This window comes from Rhincodon typus, chromosome 27, assembly GCF_021869965.1.
Source record: "Rhincodon typus isolate 14 chromosome 27, sRhiTyp1.1, whole genome shotgun sequence".
Taxonomy (NCBI): Eukaryota; Metazoa; Chordata; class Chondrichthyes; order Orectolobiformes; family Rhincodontidae; genus Rhincodon; species Rhincodon typus.
The window spans coordinates 16,183,295-16,199,928 of NC_063358.1; the positions used below are offsets into that span (position 1 = coordinate 16,183,295).

Here is a 16,634-nt window from a genome sequence, read left to right on the forward strand (position 1 = left end):
GTCCTTGTATTCTTCAGGGGAGCTATCTCTCAATTTGACCCCACTTCTGCCCCACATTCCTGACCTTTGGTCAGCGACGAGTGCAGGGTGTGAGCGCGCAAGTCAGCGGTTCTGCTCCCTGGCCTGACCAAGAGGCCCATTCAAAGTAGAAAGCAAATTACTGCAGGTGCTGATATATGAGCTGAAACAAAAAAAATGCTGGAGATCACAGCGGGTCAGGCAGCATCCATGGAGAGAAAGCAAGCTAACGTTTCGACTCTAGCTTCTTCATCAGACACCTCTAGACTTCAGAGATAACAAGGTGTAGATCTCAGACTCTCCAGCATCTGCAGTCCCTACTACCTCTAGACTTCATTTCGACTGGAAACGTTGGCTTGCTTTGTCTCCGTGGATGCCGCATTTTTTTTTGTTTTCAGGCCCATTCAAAGATTGGATGTAGACTTTCGGTGGGCGAATGGACAGTCTGCTCGCCTGTCTTTTCACAGTCCTCTCTACCTGTGGAGGAAATCCGTGCGGAATCTGGTAGTACGCTTTTAGCACGATCGGGAGGCACCGGCGTGTCTATTAGCGGCAGTATTATTTGTCATTTACTTGTTTCCTTTATTCACCGTGTACGATTTGATAAGCTCCGTCTCTCTATAAAGGAGACGTTGCATGTTTGATGTAACAATGTCCCCTTTTCGTTGTATTGGAAGGGCCGCACAAAAATTCTTTCAAACCCATTCGCCAAGTCCCGCAATCGAAGAACTCACTCAATCACGGAGCGATGCTTAGCAGTGCGGAAGTGAAGTCATCACCTTCGATCACTGATTTATTCACGAACAACAAGACTGCTTCCTGCTACAACATTGAAAGTTTCTATTTTACATACGAAAGAGTGTAGAGCAAACTAGGAGTGGGAAACCTGGCGGTTTTGGAGTTAAAGCTTAGAGAGCTTAGCAAGGTATTTGCTTCGGGTTTCGGGGAGGAGGCGCGGTTCTTTCCTCATTTGTGTGTGGGTCTCATAGGAACATAAACACGCTAACTTTTTATGGACAAAAGATTCGGTGATGTTCTGTTTCTAGTCAATGCCGCGCAGTCTATCGTTTCTTGGGTTTAATTTTGTTTCTGAATTAAAGTAAGTGAAAAGTATTTAGAGTTTTTTTTTTGCAGCAGTGGGGGTGGGGGGGATGGCTGTGGAATGTCTGATATGCTGTGATACATTGTAGCAGCTTGTTTAGAACATTGCAACATTGTCTCGGAATGTTGATTTCACCAGCGTTCGAAATGTTTGATACAGTATCTCCGAGTTCCCCCTGAAACTGACAAGTATGCTGTCCCTGCCCCCTCCCCGTATGAGACAGACTTGGCCTTTCCCTCCCTGTTTTCTCTACTTTGCGACCGGCGCACGGTCTCCCCCCTGTTACATAAGACAGCGCCGTTTCCTATTCGTAATATCTTCAGAAAATTCCGTCCTCTTTCTTCTACATAGTTATACATGTCTTTTTTTTCTATACATTAATTCAATTAAAATACTTTTAAGAGTGGGGGTTGGTTTCTCTCGCTTTCACGTCCGTGTGTTTCATTTTAAAGCGAATCGTCTCTTTCCCTGGGGGAAGTAGTTTGCAACACCTGGCTTTATCGTGGGGGTCACTTCCTCTCAATCTGTTTCTGGGCGTTTGGAATTTGAAAAGGACGCCTACATTGGAAGAGTGTAAAATAGCTTTGTCAGCATACTTCTCTCTCAGCACGTGGGTAAATAATGTTATTTTGATAATCGGTTTATCCCAGCAAGAACACTTTCGTTGATTTGACCGACACCAGGAAAAGCAGGTCAACACATCCAATTATTTTACCGACGCTTTTGAATACTAAATATTTTCTCCTGTCTTTAAAAAGATATGTAAGGTTCATTTTCATTCCAACCCCTTCTTTCTTTAAAAGTGATCTGCGAAGTGGACTAGTAAATCCAGGATTCAGGCTAATGTCTGGAATAAATAAAGACTCTCCTGATGGAGACATTTGTTTAAAAACCCATTTGGCTAACGCAGGGAAATCTGTCATTCTTACAAGGTCTGGCCTGCATGTGATTCCACAGCTAGTAATCGCTCTCTGAAATGGACCTAGCAAGCCAGTTAGTTCCTAGCAATTAAGGATGGTCAAGAAATGCTGGTCTAGCCAGTGATAGCCACATCCCACGAACAATTTCCTTTCTCTAAAGGACAGGTTCCATGAACCAGAATTTTGTTAGCTTCAGTTTAAAAACTCAAGAAAAATGCAACGAAGAAGCATCACTTTAATATTCAATCCAGCCAGGCTGAGGCAGGCAACATCAGGGTATGCCTCTACAAACAAACCAGTGAAATTTGTGCATGTTTTGAGTGCCACTTGAATGTTTGGAAGACTGAGGAGGACAGGTTTTTTTGGTGGCCAGTGACACCACACTGTAGTTAATACAGGGAGGACTGCTACACAGTACAAAAAAGATATTATTAGCTTGCAGAATGGGTCTGTGAATGATAACACAGCTCTGACGTACAATCCTGGCGGAAGGGTAAGGAGGTCAAAAGCTCCTTGGAAAATGTCTAACTACCATCTGATCAGCACCTTTTACCCATGCACTATTTACATTGTACCCTTCTAGGGTTTGTATTGTTGCGAATTTGTCCTAATGAGTGAGAGACAGAGATAAAGGAATGAAGGAAATTTAGGCGTACAGATCAAGAGAAATAGCAACACAATTTAGCCGAACAGTTAAGAAAAATGAGCAATAAATGCTGGCCTTGGCAGTGACATTCATATCCCAAGAATGATTGTTTAAAAAAATTAAAATAATAACAATAAGTATATTTTAGTAAAGGTTGGGGGAGGGGGTTGCCTTTGGGATTCTGTGTAATGAAAAAAACAAGCACGTGACAATAATCTGTAGCCCATTTTATCAGCTTTACCATATGTAATACCATGACCTGAAGTTTAAAAACTGTATCTTTGGCGAAACAAAACATCCAAAAGAACACCAGGCAATTAATCAGAGAAACAGAGCCAAAGTTGGACATAGAAGGATCGATGAAAAGCTGGGTCAAAGGGACTTTGAGAGATTTTACAGAGAATGAAGAGGCTAAGGGAGGAAGTTCCAAAGCTTGTGCTCCAAGTGACTGAACACGCAGCTGCTAAAGGTGACAGGAAGTTTGGGGGGGGGGAGCAGTGGTCGGGCGGTGGATGCTAAAGTTACAGGAGTGTAGAGATCTGAGGTGTGCAGGACTGGTCATCAGATATTAAGAAGAGTTGAAGCCATGGAGGAATCTAAGCACAGGATGAACACTTTACTTTAAATCAAGCTATTGTTAGACTGGAAGCGGGTGTAGGTTTGTTAACACAGGTATGATGGGTGAATGGGACTTTGCAGTTTATACCCTATTTTGTGCTGAGTTTTGAATTAGCTAAACATTTTTGGAATTGTGACTGTGAGCACAGTGGCCTGTTTAATTGTGGAGAGAGCCAGGTTCATGTAGCTATTGCTCCATAGCATCTATGGATTTGAATCCTTGTTCAATGAGAGAGTTCATTTATTGCTGTGTGAAGGCTTTTGCTGATTTAAATGTAAAGCTAACTGCGAATCAAAAGAAGGAAGACTTGTGTCAAATAGCAAGTTCTATGATCTGTTGTGGCCCAAGTGCTTTACGTTAATTAAATGCTTTTGAAGTTTGTTCACTGTGTAATGGAGGAAACAGCAACCATTGTGTTCATACCAGATAGCGATAATATCCAGATAATTTGCTATTTACAGTATTGGTGTTAGCAGAAGAACAAATATCAGCTGCAGCACTAAGGAGACCTTCCCACTTGTCTTCAAAATAGTGCCATGGGATCTTCTACATCTGGTTAAGGAGGCTGAGAGGTTAAATGTCTCATACAAAAATCAGCACCTCTGCCAGTGCAGCATTCCATTGGTACTGCAGTGGAATGCCAGCCTAGATTTCTCTGCACCAATTCTTGGAGTGAGTTTTGAAGTTTCTGATTTCAAGGTGACAGTACAACAAACTGAGCAATGGCTTTCTGTAAAATAGATACTTTTATTTACTGGAGATTATTCTTATACTGTTTATTTTCTCTGTCTATATTAATTTCTATTTTTCATTTATGATCAAAATCTATCTAGCTGGAAGGTTGGGTAACACAGACTGCTGTGACAAGGTATTACATAGAACTCCTATTCCTATCATTCAGCAGATCATGGCTAATCTGTTCCTGAAATGATTAACCATTCTTTGTTTGTTATTTCCCAATGCCCTTACCCAATAAATATTTATGGATTTTGTGCAAGTTCTGATGATTCCCAGAATTCACAGACTTGAGGAATCAGAGTTCCACAATTTTCTCTACCTGTGGGGGGGGAGGGGAGGGGAGGGGAGAAATGTGTTGATTTCACTGTGTCCTCCTGATCTCTGTGCTTCTCCAGTTATGACGTTTTACCTTTGGCAGCTGTGCCTCAGGTGCTTGGTCTCAAGCCCTAGAATTCCTTGACCCTTTCTGACTCTACCTTTTTGCTTTTGGAATGCTCCATATGTTCCACCACTTTACTGAGGTTTTGGTAACCTGACCAAAATTTTCCTCCTGTGGCTTGGTGTCAATTTTTTGTTGGATCACATTCTTTTGAATTGCTTTGGGAAATTTTACGACATTAGGTGTTTTATATAAATGGAAGTTGCTTTCGAAAGCCTAGCCCAAATTTTAAAATCAAGCTCCTTTTTTTTCTGGGCTTCCCCTACCAACTAGAACTGCTCTCGTGTATCAAGTCTTTGAATCATTTAAAACAACCTGATCTGATCAGCCCTCCACTTTCTAAACCCCAAACCGTTCAGGTAATCACTTACATACTTATCTGACCTTGTCTGTTTCTTCTGCAGGGTTGCCTTAGTAGGTCATGACAGCGCTACCCGGTGCTGGGCCAAGGATTCCTGGCCTACACTCTCAGACCGCAGCGCCAATCCCCCCACAGCAGCCACAAAGTGCCTTGCGTGAGATCACATGTGTCACCCTCTGCAAAGTTGGCCAGGAGACTGTTCAGGACATTGTGGCACGTACAATGGACATCTTCCACATGCTCCGGGCAACACAGGTGACTGGTTTCTCCCTTCCTCTTTAATTGCTCATTGTCGGATTGAGGAATAGGATGCCTTTGATTTAAGGTACAAAACAACTGCACTGAGGACTTCCGGGTAAATTGCAGCATAGGTTAGGCAGAGACAGCATGAAATGGGTTCTGACTGTTGTCACAGGAGGCTTGTCTGCTCATTTCAGGAGGAAAAGACGTGCATTCACATAATGCTTTTCACAACCTCCAAATCATCTACAAGATCATACAATCCCTACAGTGCAGAAAGATACCATTCGGCCCATTGAATCTGCACCAACCCCTTGAAGAGCATCACATCCAGACCCAACCCTTGACTCTATCCCCACAACTCTGCATTTACCATGCACATTTTTGGACTGTAAGAGGAAATCAGAGCACACTAGGAAACCCACACGGATGTGGGGAGAAAATGCAATCTTCACACAGACAGTGACCCAAAGCTGGAATCAGTCCCTGGTACTGTGAGGCTGTAGTGCTAACCATTGAACCACCGTGCTACCCACTGCAGTGCAGCAGCTCACCAAGGCTTCTTCAACAGCACTTTCGAAAACCTTGACCTCCATTAACTAGGACAAGGACACCACCGCTTGCAGGTTGCTTTTCAAGATGTACATGATCCTGACTTGGAATACGTTGCTATTCCTTCACTGTCAGCGATGTTATTAAACACCGCTTGAGCAGGTGGGACTTGAACCTGTTACTCCCAGTCTGGGATAGGGACACAGCCACTGTACCACAAGAGGGCCTTAGGCTTTATAACTGTACAAAATTTAGCTTTGTTAACATTTCCTATTGAAAGCCACAAGCACCCAGTTCTGTGTGTCTGTCTGCAAGTTATAAAAAACAGGAAATATATAGCCAGTCTGTTTGCACCTGACATGAAATAAGTTCTCATAATGGCGCAGTGACTGAGCCATATAAACCACAAGTATCCAAGTATTGTAAACCGTGACAAGCTGTTTTCCCCATTGTTCATAACAGTAGAACCAGAGGTCATCGCCTGTGCTTGAAGCAGTTGAATTTTAAACCCATTTTAAAAACACAGTTGAGTCTTGTGGACAATTTGTAAAATAGATTCACGAGGAATTGGCGGAAGCAGTTAATATTGGTTCGTTTAGATTTCTTTCTGAAAGTAACATTTGAGTACGTAAGCAAGTTCAGACATATTAAATGTAGTGTACTTGGAAGACGATGAGACTTTGGGTCTATAGTTCCCAAACCAGCTTCACTAGGGTTCCCCTCTTTACGTCTGGGTCTATTTAAATCTGAGAATAAGAATGAAAAATTAAAGATGCTAAAGTTTCCTGAGCCATTGCAGTTCAAAAAGGAAGATGTGGGTCAGCAGAACTTTGGATGGGCTGACATTTATAAAGTGTGAAAATTTCAGCAGCAGATGAACTAAGGTAGCTGTTGGAGCTGAGTGATATTACAAAGGTGGAAGCTGACAGTCCTTGTGATGGAAAAGTTGTAGTGAGGTTTCTTTCATTTTTTTTAACAAGATGATTGTTGAGCAAGGCCAACACTCATCACCAAACCCTAATTATCCTTTCAAGAATTCACTCTCCCTCATGGTCTTTGCTGATGTGTTTCCAGTACTTTGGCAAGCTGCTGTTATCTAGCTTTGCAAATAATCTGTGTGACCCAAGAAAATACCAAAATGATCAAGCATGCTAAATAATAAAAACAAACTGCTGTTAAAAACTCCACAGGTCCTTGCAGCATCTGTGGAGATAGAAACCGGGTTAATGTTTTCAGGAAAATATGAATAATCTTCAGAACTATTTGACAGCGGTGCTTCTGTTTGTTGCCAATGCTTTCTCATTTTCATTACCAGGATAGGAGCATATAGCAAACATTTTGTCCCAGATAGCAAACATTTCGGTTCTTGATCATTTCAGAGGATAGTTAAAGGTCAAATACATTGTAGGACTGGATACTGAATACTGCATACTGAATTGGATAAGGATGTCTTAACATGTGAACTAGTTAGGTTTGTCCAATAACCTGACAGCTTCAGGATTGCCTCCACTGATGCCAGCTTATTATTTATAGATTTTAAAACGGACTTAAAATTATGATGTACTTTTAACTTGAATTCCCTGCATTGCTGATGTATAATGTAGTACATCCATTACATGATCGGATTGCTAATTCTGGACATATTCCTGGAGGTTTAATCACATGATTTCCTGCCTTCAGCTATCCTGCCCTGTCAAATAGCCAATATTCCATTTTTATAAAGTCAAAACAAAAGTATTCAAAGAAAGTGAGAGATTTTTGAGTACTGCTATGATTTTTCTCCTTGGCTTCTCACTCCATTGCCTAGGATGTTAATCTTTAATTGCTGCTGACTCCAGGACAATCTTGGAGAGTTGCCAACCCTAATACACCATTGTACCAGTCTTGGTGTAGGGTGAGGCCACAAACCTGTCAAGTTGATAATCTGGTATGAGAGAAAATCAGGGGCATGACAGAAAAGATAAAATGCAACCTTCATTGAAGGCAAGTATTAAAAAAAGGGGCTGTACTTCCACAGCTAGTCCCCCACCCTGTGCCTGGTCACAGTACCTTAATCAAGGCTTCTGCTCTTCCAGTCAACCATAGCATAAGGTTCCCCTTGTCCTTACCTAATGTCCCATCAGCATCCACATCCAGAAGATCATTAGCTGCCATTTCCACCATCTCCAGCGAGGTGCCACCACTAGACACGTTCCCCTCCCCTCCTTTGTCCGCCTTCCACAGGGACCACTCCCTCTAGGACACCCTGCCCCCAACAGCCCCACTGCACCTTCCCCTGCAACTGCCAAAGGTGTAACACCTGCCAATTTACTTCCTCCCTCTCCAGTATCCAAGGGCACAAACATACCTTCCAGGTGAAGCAGCACTTTACCTGCACAATCTAGTCTACTGTGTTCGCTGCTCACAATGTGGTCTCCTCCATGTTGCAGAAACGAAGGGTAGACTGACCGTCTTGCAGAACACCCACGTTCTGCCTGTTAAAATGAGGCTGCGCTTCCAGTTTCCTGCCACTTTAGCGCACCACCCTGTTCCCTGGCCAACATCTGTGTCTCAGGCTTGCTGCAGTACCCCAGCAAAGCTTAGCTAAGCTGGAAGAACAAACAACACCCCATTTTCTGCTTGGGGACCCCTCAGTGTTGAGTTCAATAACTTTAGGGCTTGAACTCTCCCATGTCCTAGCCCCCATTTCCACACACACCAGGCCTGGTTATCACATAGCCTGTATTGCACACAACCCATTGTAAGCCATTACAGTTTCCATTAACAGGTATTCACCCTCTGAGCCTGACTGTTATCCACTCCTTTGTCGGTCCAACTGTTCTTCTCCCTCTTTGGGCTCTATCCCCACATATTGTTTACTTCTTACCCCCATCTTCTGCATATAAACTGACATTTTCCTAGCTACCATGAGTTCTGAGGAAGGGTCATCGGACCCGAAACGTTAACTCTGATTTCTCTTCACAGATTCTGCCAGACCTGCTGAGCTTTTCCGGCAACTTCTGTTTTTGTTTCTGATTTCTTGTTTCTTGAGCCGCAGTTCTCTCGGTTTTTATATTGCGTCGACTGTTTCCTTTTGACTTGCAGTATGGGATTTTGACATTAGATGGTGCAGTTGCTTCATATGAACAATCTGAGCCACTTTGAGTTAGTGGAAACAGGAACAATGAACTGGCCACATGCTTATTTTTAATGGGATTAAGGCAAAGATTTCTAAAATAATAAATAAAATACCGCGGATTCTGGAGACTTGAAATAAAAACAAAATGCTGGACAAACGCAGCAGATCTGGTAGTTTCCATGGAGAAAGAAAGGGAGTTCCTGTTTTGAGTCAAATGTGACTCTTTGCGGCTTAGTACCTAGGGGAATAGGCAGGTTTCGTGTTTGTGTGCAGCACAGAAAAAGGCCTTTCGGACTATTGTCTGTTCGAGATTTATGAAACCAGTTCGGCCAATCAGCTAGAACTTGTACCCTGCTCCCCCTGCGCTTTTCCCTCCAAGGTATTTAATTGCTGGAGAATCCGAGACAACAAGGTGTAGAGCTGGATGAACACAGCAGGCCAAGCAGCATCAGAGGAGCAGAGAGGCTGACGTTTCGGGCCTAGACCCTTCATCAGAAAAGAGGGAGGGGAAGGGGGTTTTGAAATAAATAGGGAGAGAGTGGGAGGTGGATAGAAGAGGGATAGAGGAGAGGAAACAAACAGGTCGAAGAGGCGGGGATGGAGCCAGTAAAGGTGAGTGTAGGTGGGGAGTTAGGGAGGGGATAGGTCAGTCCAGGGAGGACGGACAGGTCAAGGGGGCGGGATGAGATTGGTCGGTAGGAGATGGAGGTGCGGCTTGAGGTGGGTGGAGGGGATAGGTGGGAGGAAGAACAGGTTAGGCAGGTAGGGACGAGCCGGACTGGTTTTGGGATGCGGTAGGGAGAGGGGAGATTTTGAAACTTGTGAAATCCTTAATTGCTTATAGTTTTTGATTCCACTATTCCATCCAGCAGTTCATTTTGCATGTTGACCTTGAGACTGAGAGGCAATTCTTAATTGAGTTTTACATTTGTCTCCAATGAGTTTGAATTTGTAATTCATTACTCTTAAATCTAAAGCAATGTTTAAGGCATAGAATTTTGATCCTATTTGATCTTCTTTGTCTCTATCAAGTCACTTACCAGCTGCCTTCCTTCAAGGTTGTACGACCAGGTTTTCCCATTACATGGTAATCCTCTTCTGCTATCTCCTTTAGTGCACATCATCTTGTTTGATCCCATTCCTACCTGTCCCAGGACAGCAAGTAATTGCAAGCTTGCACTGACTGGAAGTATTAAGTCTCATTGTATTAGAAAGTACAGCCACTGTAACTGAAATACAAGCACAGAACTTTGGGAAATTAAGTGAGATTAAAGGCACTCACTGTTATTCACTTGTTATTTTGCACACTTATTTAGAGGATGAGATACCCCTTGAGCTGCTAATCACTACAAGTTGCTGAATGAATGTTTTTCCTCCTTCTGCCTTTAGCTTCATGAGAAAAGTATCTTCCCCTCACCACCACCCCAGCGATTCTTGAGAAATGAGCTGCATTTTCACATTAATTAGCCACTAAACACCTCACAAAGTTAGAACTGGTATATAACATTGTAAAGCTCCTCAAAATGACAAAGTTGTTTTCCTGTGATGTCCCTCAAGCTCTCCAATTTGGCATACTAAAACTGCAAACTGTCGTTCCTGCAGCTGGTCAATTGTACTTTAATGTTAAAATTTAAAAACCTCTTATTTTTCCCTCCCTTTATTTCACACACTCTCTCTCTCTCTCTCTCTCTCTCTCATTTGATTCTAATTCAATATATTTCCTTCTGTTATTTCTCTAGATATTTTCTAATCAACCTGTTCAGAGATGTTACTGTACACCTCTGGAGCAGGTGGGACTTGATCCCAGGCCTTCTGACTCAGAGGTAGGAGCACTACCACACTGCCACAAGAGCCTGCTGTTCCTCTCTTTTTTGATCCTTAATTCCACTGTTTAATGAGAGGGATAATTGATTCTATCAATCAAAGTCCTGAATACCGCTTTGCTCTCACTGTGTATTTGTTTTTCAAGCTTGCACCCCCAGCAAATGATGATTGAAAACCTGTTGAATTGAATGGTGCAGGAAAAGATCTGACATTGGGCAGGTGACCACAAACCGCCCCCCACCCTAAGAAAGTGTGAGCCAGCAGGTTTAACTGAAGGAGCCTTGATTTACACGTAGATCTTGTGTTTTTTGATGTAACAACAGATTTTCCGTTTCAGAAGGAAGAATCCCATGCAGTGAATGAATGAATTGCCTCATCTACACCCTTGTACAGACTACAGTCAACAATGTTTTCACAATATAGGCACAGGATTATGCAATTCAACTTCTTGAGCCTGCTCTGTTACGTACCAGGATTGTAACTGTTCTGTGTTGCAACTCCATCTTCCCTCTTTCCTATCATCATCTTCCGTTGCATTAATGAACAAAAACCTATTGATTTTTGGTTATGAAGTTTTGAACTGATCTCAGCCTCAATGGCTTTCAGTTTTCCAGATTTCCACTACCCTGTGAAGAAATGCTTAAAATAGTTTTTTTTTCGCTCTCTCTCTTTCATCTTTCTCTGTATCCTATCAATTCCTTTAATGGCCTTCCTTGGACAATCCCCTACTCTTCTTTATTTGGGAATACAAGCCTCCACATTTAACTCTTAGCATTGGTATCATTGCTGTGAATCTGCCCTGCATCTGCTCCTGGACCTATGCAAATTTGCTGAGGTTTCCTAATATTTCCCAGCGTGCTGTAACGAACTCCCTGAGATCTCCACATCTGCTTTTGAACTTGGGAGATTTACTAATAGGGATGCTGTAAACAGATGGAGATACTCTGCTGTAAATGGACTTGATCACCAATTAAAGGAATCCAAAATCAACCCATCCTCTCTGGGTTAAACTGGGTTAATTGAAAAGTTCTGTGAAATGTCTCTTGCTTGTATACTTCCAAGAAAAACCTCAATGCAGGAAAATGTCCCAAGGTGTGATCAAAGGAATATGGAGGTGCTGGTGCCTGTAATTTTTCCTTATCAAATATTTATCTAATTCATTGTTAAACAGTGCAATTGGAACTGGATTTACCCTTGTTTCAGTAATATGACAGATTGCAGTAATCCACTGCTTTTTATAATCTCATCTCTGCATCTTTTGCATTACGTTAAATTTTTCTACACTAATCACTGATTCTATCAGAGGAACCAGTTTCCATATACTTACTACATAAAGTGTTGTCATTATTGAAAGATCTTCTAGAAGTGCTCACAATGTTTCTTCCTCTTAAACGAAAGAAAGACACAAGAAGAGAGTATGTGACAGATTAGGAAAAGAGTTAAAGGTGGCATTGGTTCACAGTGATTGGACAGGAGTGTTTGTATGTTGGGAGCATTGAACTCTCCCTGTACCCAATCTGTATTTCACCTCTCATTTTTATGCAGCTTCCGAATGGAGTCACACAAAATCATGTGATGTACCAGGAGCGCTACAACAAACTCCAGGAGCACCTGCGCCAGCTCACCCTGCTCTTCAAGAAGCTGCGGTTGCTGTATGATAAGTGTGGAGAGATGTGTGGTGTCTCTGACGTCTCTGTTACAGAGGTAGCTAGCAACAAACAGCTTTTCTTTCTAAAAGGCTCTCTTTTTCAGTGCAAACAATAGGCCAAGGAAATTGAAATGAAGTCAGGAGTTAATGGGCAGCTCCCGCTTTTAAATGAACGTTCACTTGTCAATCTGGACCCCAGCCGGTCAGTAAGACTGAAACTTTAAAACAGAGTGGAGGTTAACTAACCAGGCTTACAGTTCCTTCCACCACCCAGGGTTACAATTGCTCCCTATGTATATCAACCTGTTCAGAGATGTTATGACACACATCTGGAACTGATGGGACTTGAACCTGGATCTTTTGGATCAGAGATAGGGGACACTAACAATGCGCCACAGGAGCCCTGAAGTGCTCAGGCTTAATAGCCCCCACCACCTGTCTCCTCTTATAAAGATATTAACAAACTGAGCAATGCCATTAACCAGATCTTAACAACAGTGAAGGAAGGACTGATATTGGTCAGCCAAATGGGAGGGGATACACCACAGATATTGTAAAATGGTAGCCGGGCTTAAAGGGTTACTTTATGTTTATTCATAAACCTTTGTTTGTATTTCCATGGTTTAGAAGTTGAGGATCTAATTGAGGTGATTAAAATGATAGGAATTTAACTGAGTAGATACAAAAAACTATTTTCCCTGCTGGGGGAATACAGAAATAAGAGGGTTTAGCCTTAATATTAGGTGATGTCAGGAGCATGGTTTGATACAATAAATGTAATGGAATCTGGAACGCTTGCAAAATACTGTGGGGGATTGGGGTCAGACAAAACTTTCAAGATAGTACTGAATTTTTTTTTTTGTTAGGTTAGGGAATTTAGGAATATGGAGTTGTAGATCACTGTTCTAAATAAATGGAGCAGCAGATTTGAGTTGAATGGCCTTCTCTGTTCTTGTGTTCCTTTTACAAAGTCTGCTGTTTGTACTTTCTCTCGGCAGTTAATTCCTTTCGTGGGTGAGGAGCCCTTCAGACCTTCAGACCTTCCGAACGTTGGCAGTTTAGCAAACAAAGAGTACCAGGAAATCCTCAAGGTAAAGTGGGTGAAGTTGTGGTTTCTGCTGTTCAAATCATTTCTGTCTCCTGTTCATAAAAGTGCAAGAGGGCTTTGGATAAAATCGCCACAGATGGAGCTCTGTCTCCGAAACCACAGACTCTCTCCCTCCAGGATTTTTAAATAATAGCAGCTAATCCGAGATATTGACCAGATAACCTGAGGTGCCATGAGGACTTAATTAAAATTAGTGAGTTGCTGTGATCTGGAACGTGCTGGAATGTCTGAAAGGGTGAACATCGGGAAGAGAATGAAGTAAAAATGACAACAAACACAAGATAAGCTGAATCAATAAGTGGGTGAATGAGCTATCATCCAGGTATTCTGAGTTCTGAATCTTCATGCAGCCAGACATTCCTCCACTCATAGTCCCCTTCTTGTTCCATTCACAATCTGATCTGTGCTGTGTTTTAAGCTACTTTGTCTCACTCTGTCATTACTGGGAGATGTTGATTCATTCTACTGGGAGATGTTGATTCATTCTACTTTGAGATGTAATCCTGAGCTGAGCCAGTTGGTGAGTCTGTATTATAAGGGTCTGTCTGTTACTGGACAAGCTGGATGAGAAGGTAGTATTTAGCCCATCAAATGTCCCTGTCTCCTTGTGTGACTGTAGCTATAGTTGTTTCAATTAGAGATAGCTCAGATTTTCATAAAGATTGAGTTTCTTTATCCAATCTCTATTTCTGATCAATGGGTAGAAATTGGTCATTGAAATACAACCAAGAACTGCCGATGTTGGAAATCTGAAACAAATACAGAAATTGCTGGAGAAACTCAGCAGATCTGGCAGCAGCTGTGCAAAGAAAGCAGAGCTAACATTGCAGGTCCAGTGACCCTTCTTCAGAGCTATTAGTGGCTAGGAAAAGGTGATATATATTTTGAAGACCTTGCAGGAGAGGGCTTACTCCCTCTCCCACCCCCATCCCCTGTCTTCAACTTATATACCATGTTTTCCCAGCTGCTAATAGTTCTGAAGAAGGGTCACTGGACCTGAAACGTTGACTTCTTTCTCACCACAGGTGTTGCCAGATCTGCTAAGTTTCTCCACCAATTCTTTCTTTGTTTCAGAAATTGCTCATCATTGTGTTCCCTCCTCCTTCATTCCTCCTCTTCTCTTGTCCATCAGAATTCTATCCTCTGATCAATAAATAAGTACAGAATAACTTGAGGCTAAGTTAAGAACAGCAGAGAATTATTAACCTATTCACATGCCTGCTGTATTACAAGTAGTAAACTACTGGAGGTCGTGCTATGTTCTTGGACTTTCTTAAATGTCAGATTATTTTACCCACTCACATCGGACCGTGTGTAATTTATGTAAAATATTGCTCATTAAGATAGTTTTCTTTTAAATGCCAAGGACTCTTGTGCTATATAGGCCTGTGCCAGATAACTCCCCAATTACTGACTAATTCATGTCTGAAAGCAAATTGCAAATAATTAGTTAAAAGGTCAGTGTGATCATTATTGTGGAAAAAAATGCCAAGTGCTACTAGGTCCTAGTGTTGATACATCTGGGTAAATTCATTACCCTGAAACAGTACATCTCAGGGTCACATCTGGGGCTTTTAGGATAATCTGATCTATTGTAATATGCAAAAGAGCATATTGTTTCACAGAAGGGACTTCAGTTGTGTGAAAAGACTGTGGAAGCTGGGAGTTCTGTTCTCCATGCAGAGAATATTGAAGTCGGATTTGATTGAAGTGTTCTAAATCATGAAGGATCTCAATAGAGTACAGCAAATAAGGAGAAACAATGACCAGTGGCAGAAAGATTGGTAACCAGTGGAATCAAATTTAAGGCAAGGAACCAAACAGCTGATGAGAATTCTTTCTTTCCCACTGCATTTTGAATGCAGTGTCTGAAAGGGCAGAGGAAGCAGATTCAGTGAATGTTTTGTCCGGGGCACCAAGATAGAATTCCCACTCGTCTTTGAAATAGCTGTGAAATCTCTAGCACCCACCAGAGAGGGCAAAGTGGATCTCGACTGTGTCAGAAAACATGGCTATAAGTTATTGAAAGAAGGAGGGAAATGGTGGCCTTATCTGATAGAAGGAGAAATCCCTTCTCCCTGAGACCAGTGAGTCTGTAGAATTCTCTGCCATAGCAAACTGTTGATGTCAAAACATTGAAGACCTCGAACAAAGATGTAGATATAGCCCTTAGGATTAAAGGACAAAGGAGATAGGGAGAAAGTGGATATTAAGGATAATAAGTTGAATGATCAGCTACAATCATATTGACTGGCAGAGCAGACTCCAGGGGGCTGAATGGTCTACTGCTCCTGTTTCCCATATTTCTGTTTTCTTAAATATTCTGTTTGGTTTTGTTTTTCTCCTAGAAGCTATATCAGAAGAACCATGAATTGAAGCATATTATGGACCAGCTACGAAATCTCATTTGGGACATCAATTCTATGCTGGCAATGAGGAACTAAAATCCCAACACAAATCCCATTGTTTCAGAAACTGACCTCTCCGTCTACATCATTGTAAACAAAAACTTTTCATGTTTTTTAAGTTGTTTCTGCACTGTGTATATATTTTTTTAATTCTACGTTTACAGAAAAATTAAAAGAAAAAAAAAGTACAGGGAAGGGGGGGATTAATTTGACAGATCAATGACTACATTGCCCAGTAAATTTGTTCTGACATTGAGTCTTGAAGTTGTGTGTGCATTATTTGAATGTGCAAATTGTGATCAGATCCTGTTTATGAATTTAATGAAGGCAAAAGGGTTTTGGTGGCTGCTTTGAGAGTCGGGGAAAATGCTGTTTTGCTTTGTCTGTGAAGGTCCACCACATTTATGTGCTTGGTGTCCCATGGTGCACTTTCCATAGAAATACCTTGACCAATTACAGTCCACTTGCCCTTTTTGAATTTACACATTAGGCCCCTCTGTTCCCTGATGCATGGAAATGCCCCAAACAATTAGCATTCTTTTCTCATGTGCTATCAATTGTTGGTCCGTTTTGAAATCTGGTATTCTTGCATCTGACTTGATGCTATGTGCTTTGCAATTGTCTTTATTTTTCAAGCAATACTTAAATTTTGTACTATCAAGTGACTAGGTGAACGATCAGTGGATTCACTTTATAGCTGGATGTTCCTTACAGACAGAAATAAAAATAACAATGTCTAACGATTCAAAGTAAAGGACTGCATGTATTAGCCAGCTAGAGGGAGTTGTCAGTGGCCTTGAGTCAAACAGCGCAGAGACCCTTCAGCTTAACCTATCAAAACGAATCCCACTTTTCTAACTTTTGATTCGTAACCTTTAATGTTATGACTTTTC

The 16,634-nt window shown here is 41.8% G+C and overlaps 1 protein-coding gene across 2 annotated transcripts; it reads left to right on the top strand.

The window, feature by feature from the left end:
- Positions 1–705: 705 nt before the first annotated feature.
- zgc:114119 (Mediator of RNA polymerase II transcription subunit 30-like) lies at positions 706–15,997 on the top strand. Of its 2 annotated transcripts, none has more exons than XM_020531541.2 (5): positions 706–943; positions 4,887–5,098; positions 12,123–12,281; positions 13,224–13,316; positions 15,682–15,997. In XM_020531541.2, the coding sequence occupies exons 2-5, from the start codon at positions 4,904–4,906 to the stop codon at positions 15,775–15,777; spliced, it is 543 nt and encodes a 180-aa protein (XP_020387130.1). In that variant the 5' UTR covers positions 706–943; positions 4,887–4,903; the 3' UTR covers positions 15,778–15,997. The 2 variants fall into 2 exon arrangements, with proteins under 2 accessions (XP_020387130.1, XP_048469269.1); XM_048613312.1 differs by lacking the exon at positions 706–943 and adding an exon at positions 988–1,117.
- Positions 15,998–16,634: the final 637 nt, after the last annotated feature.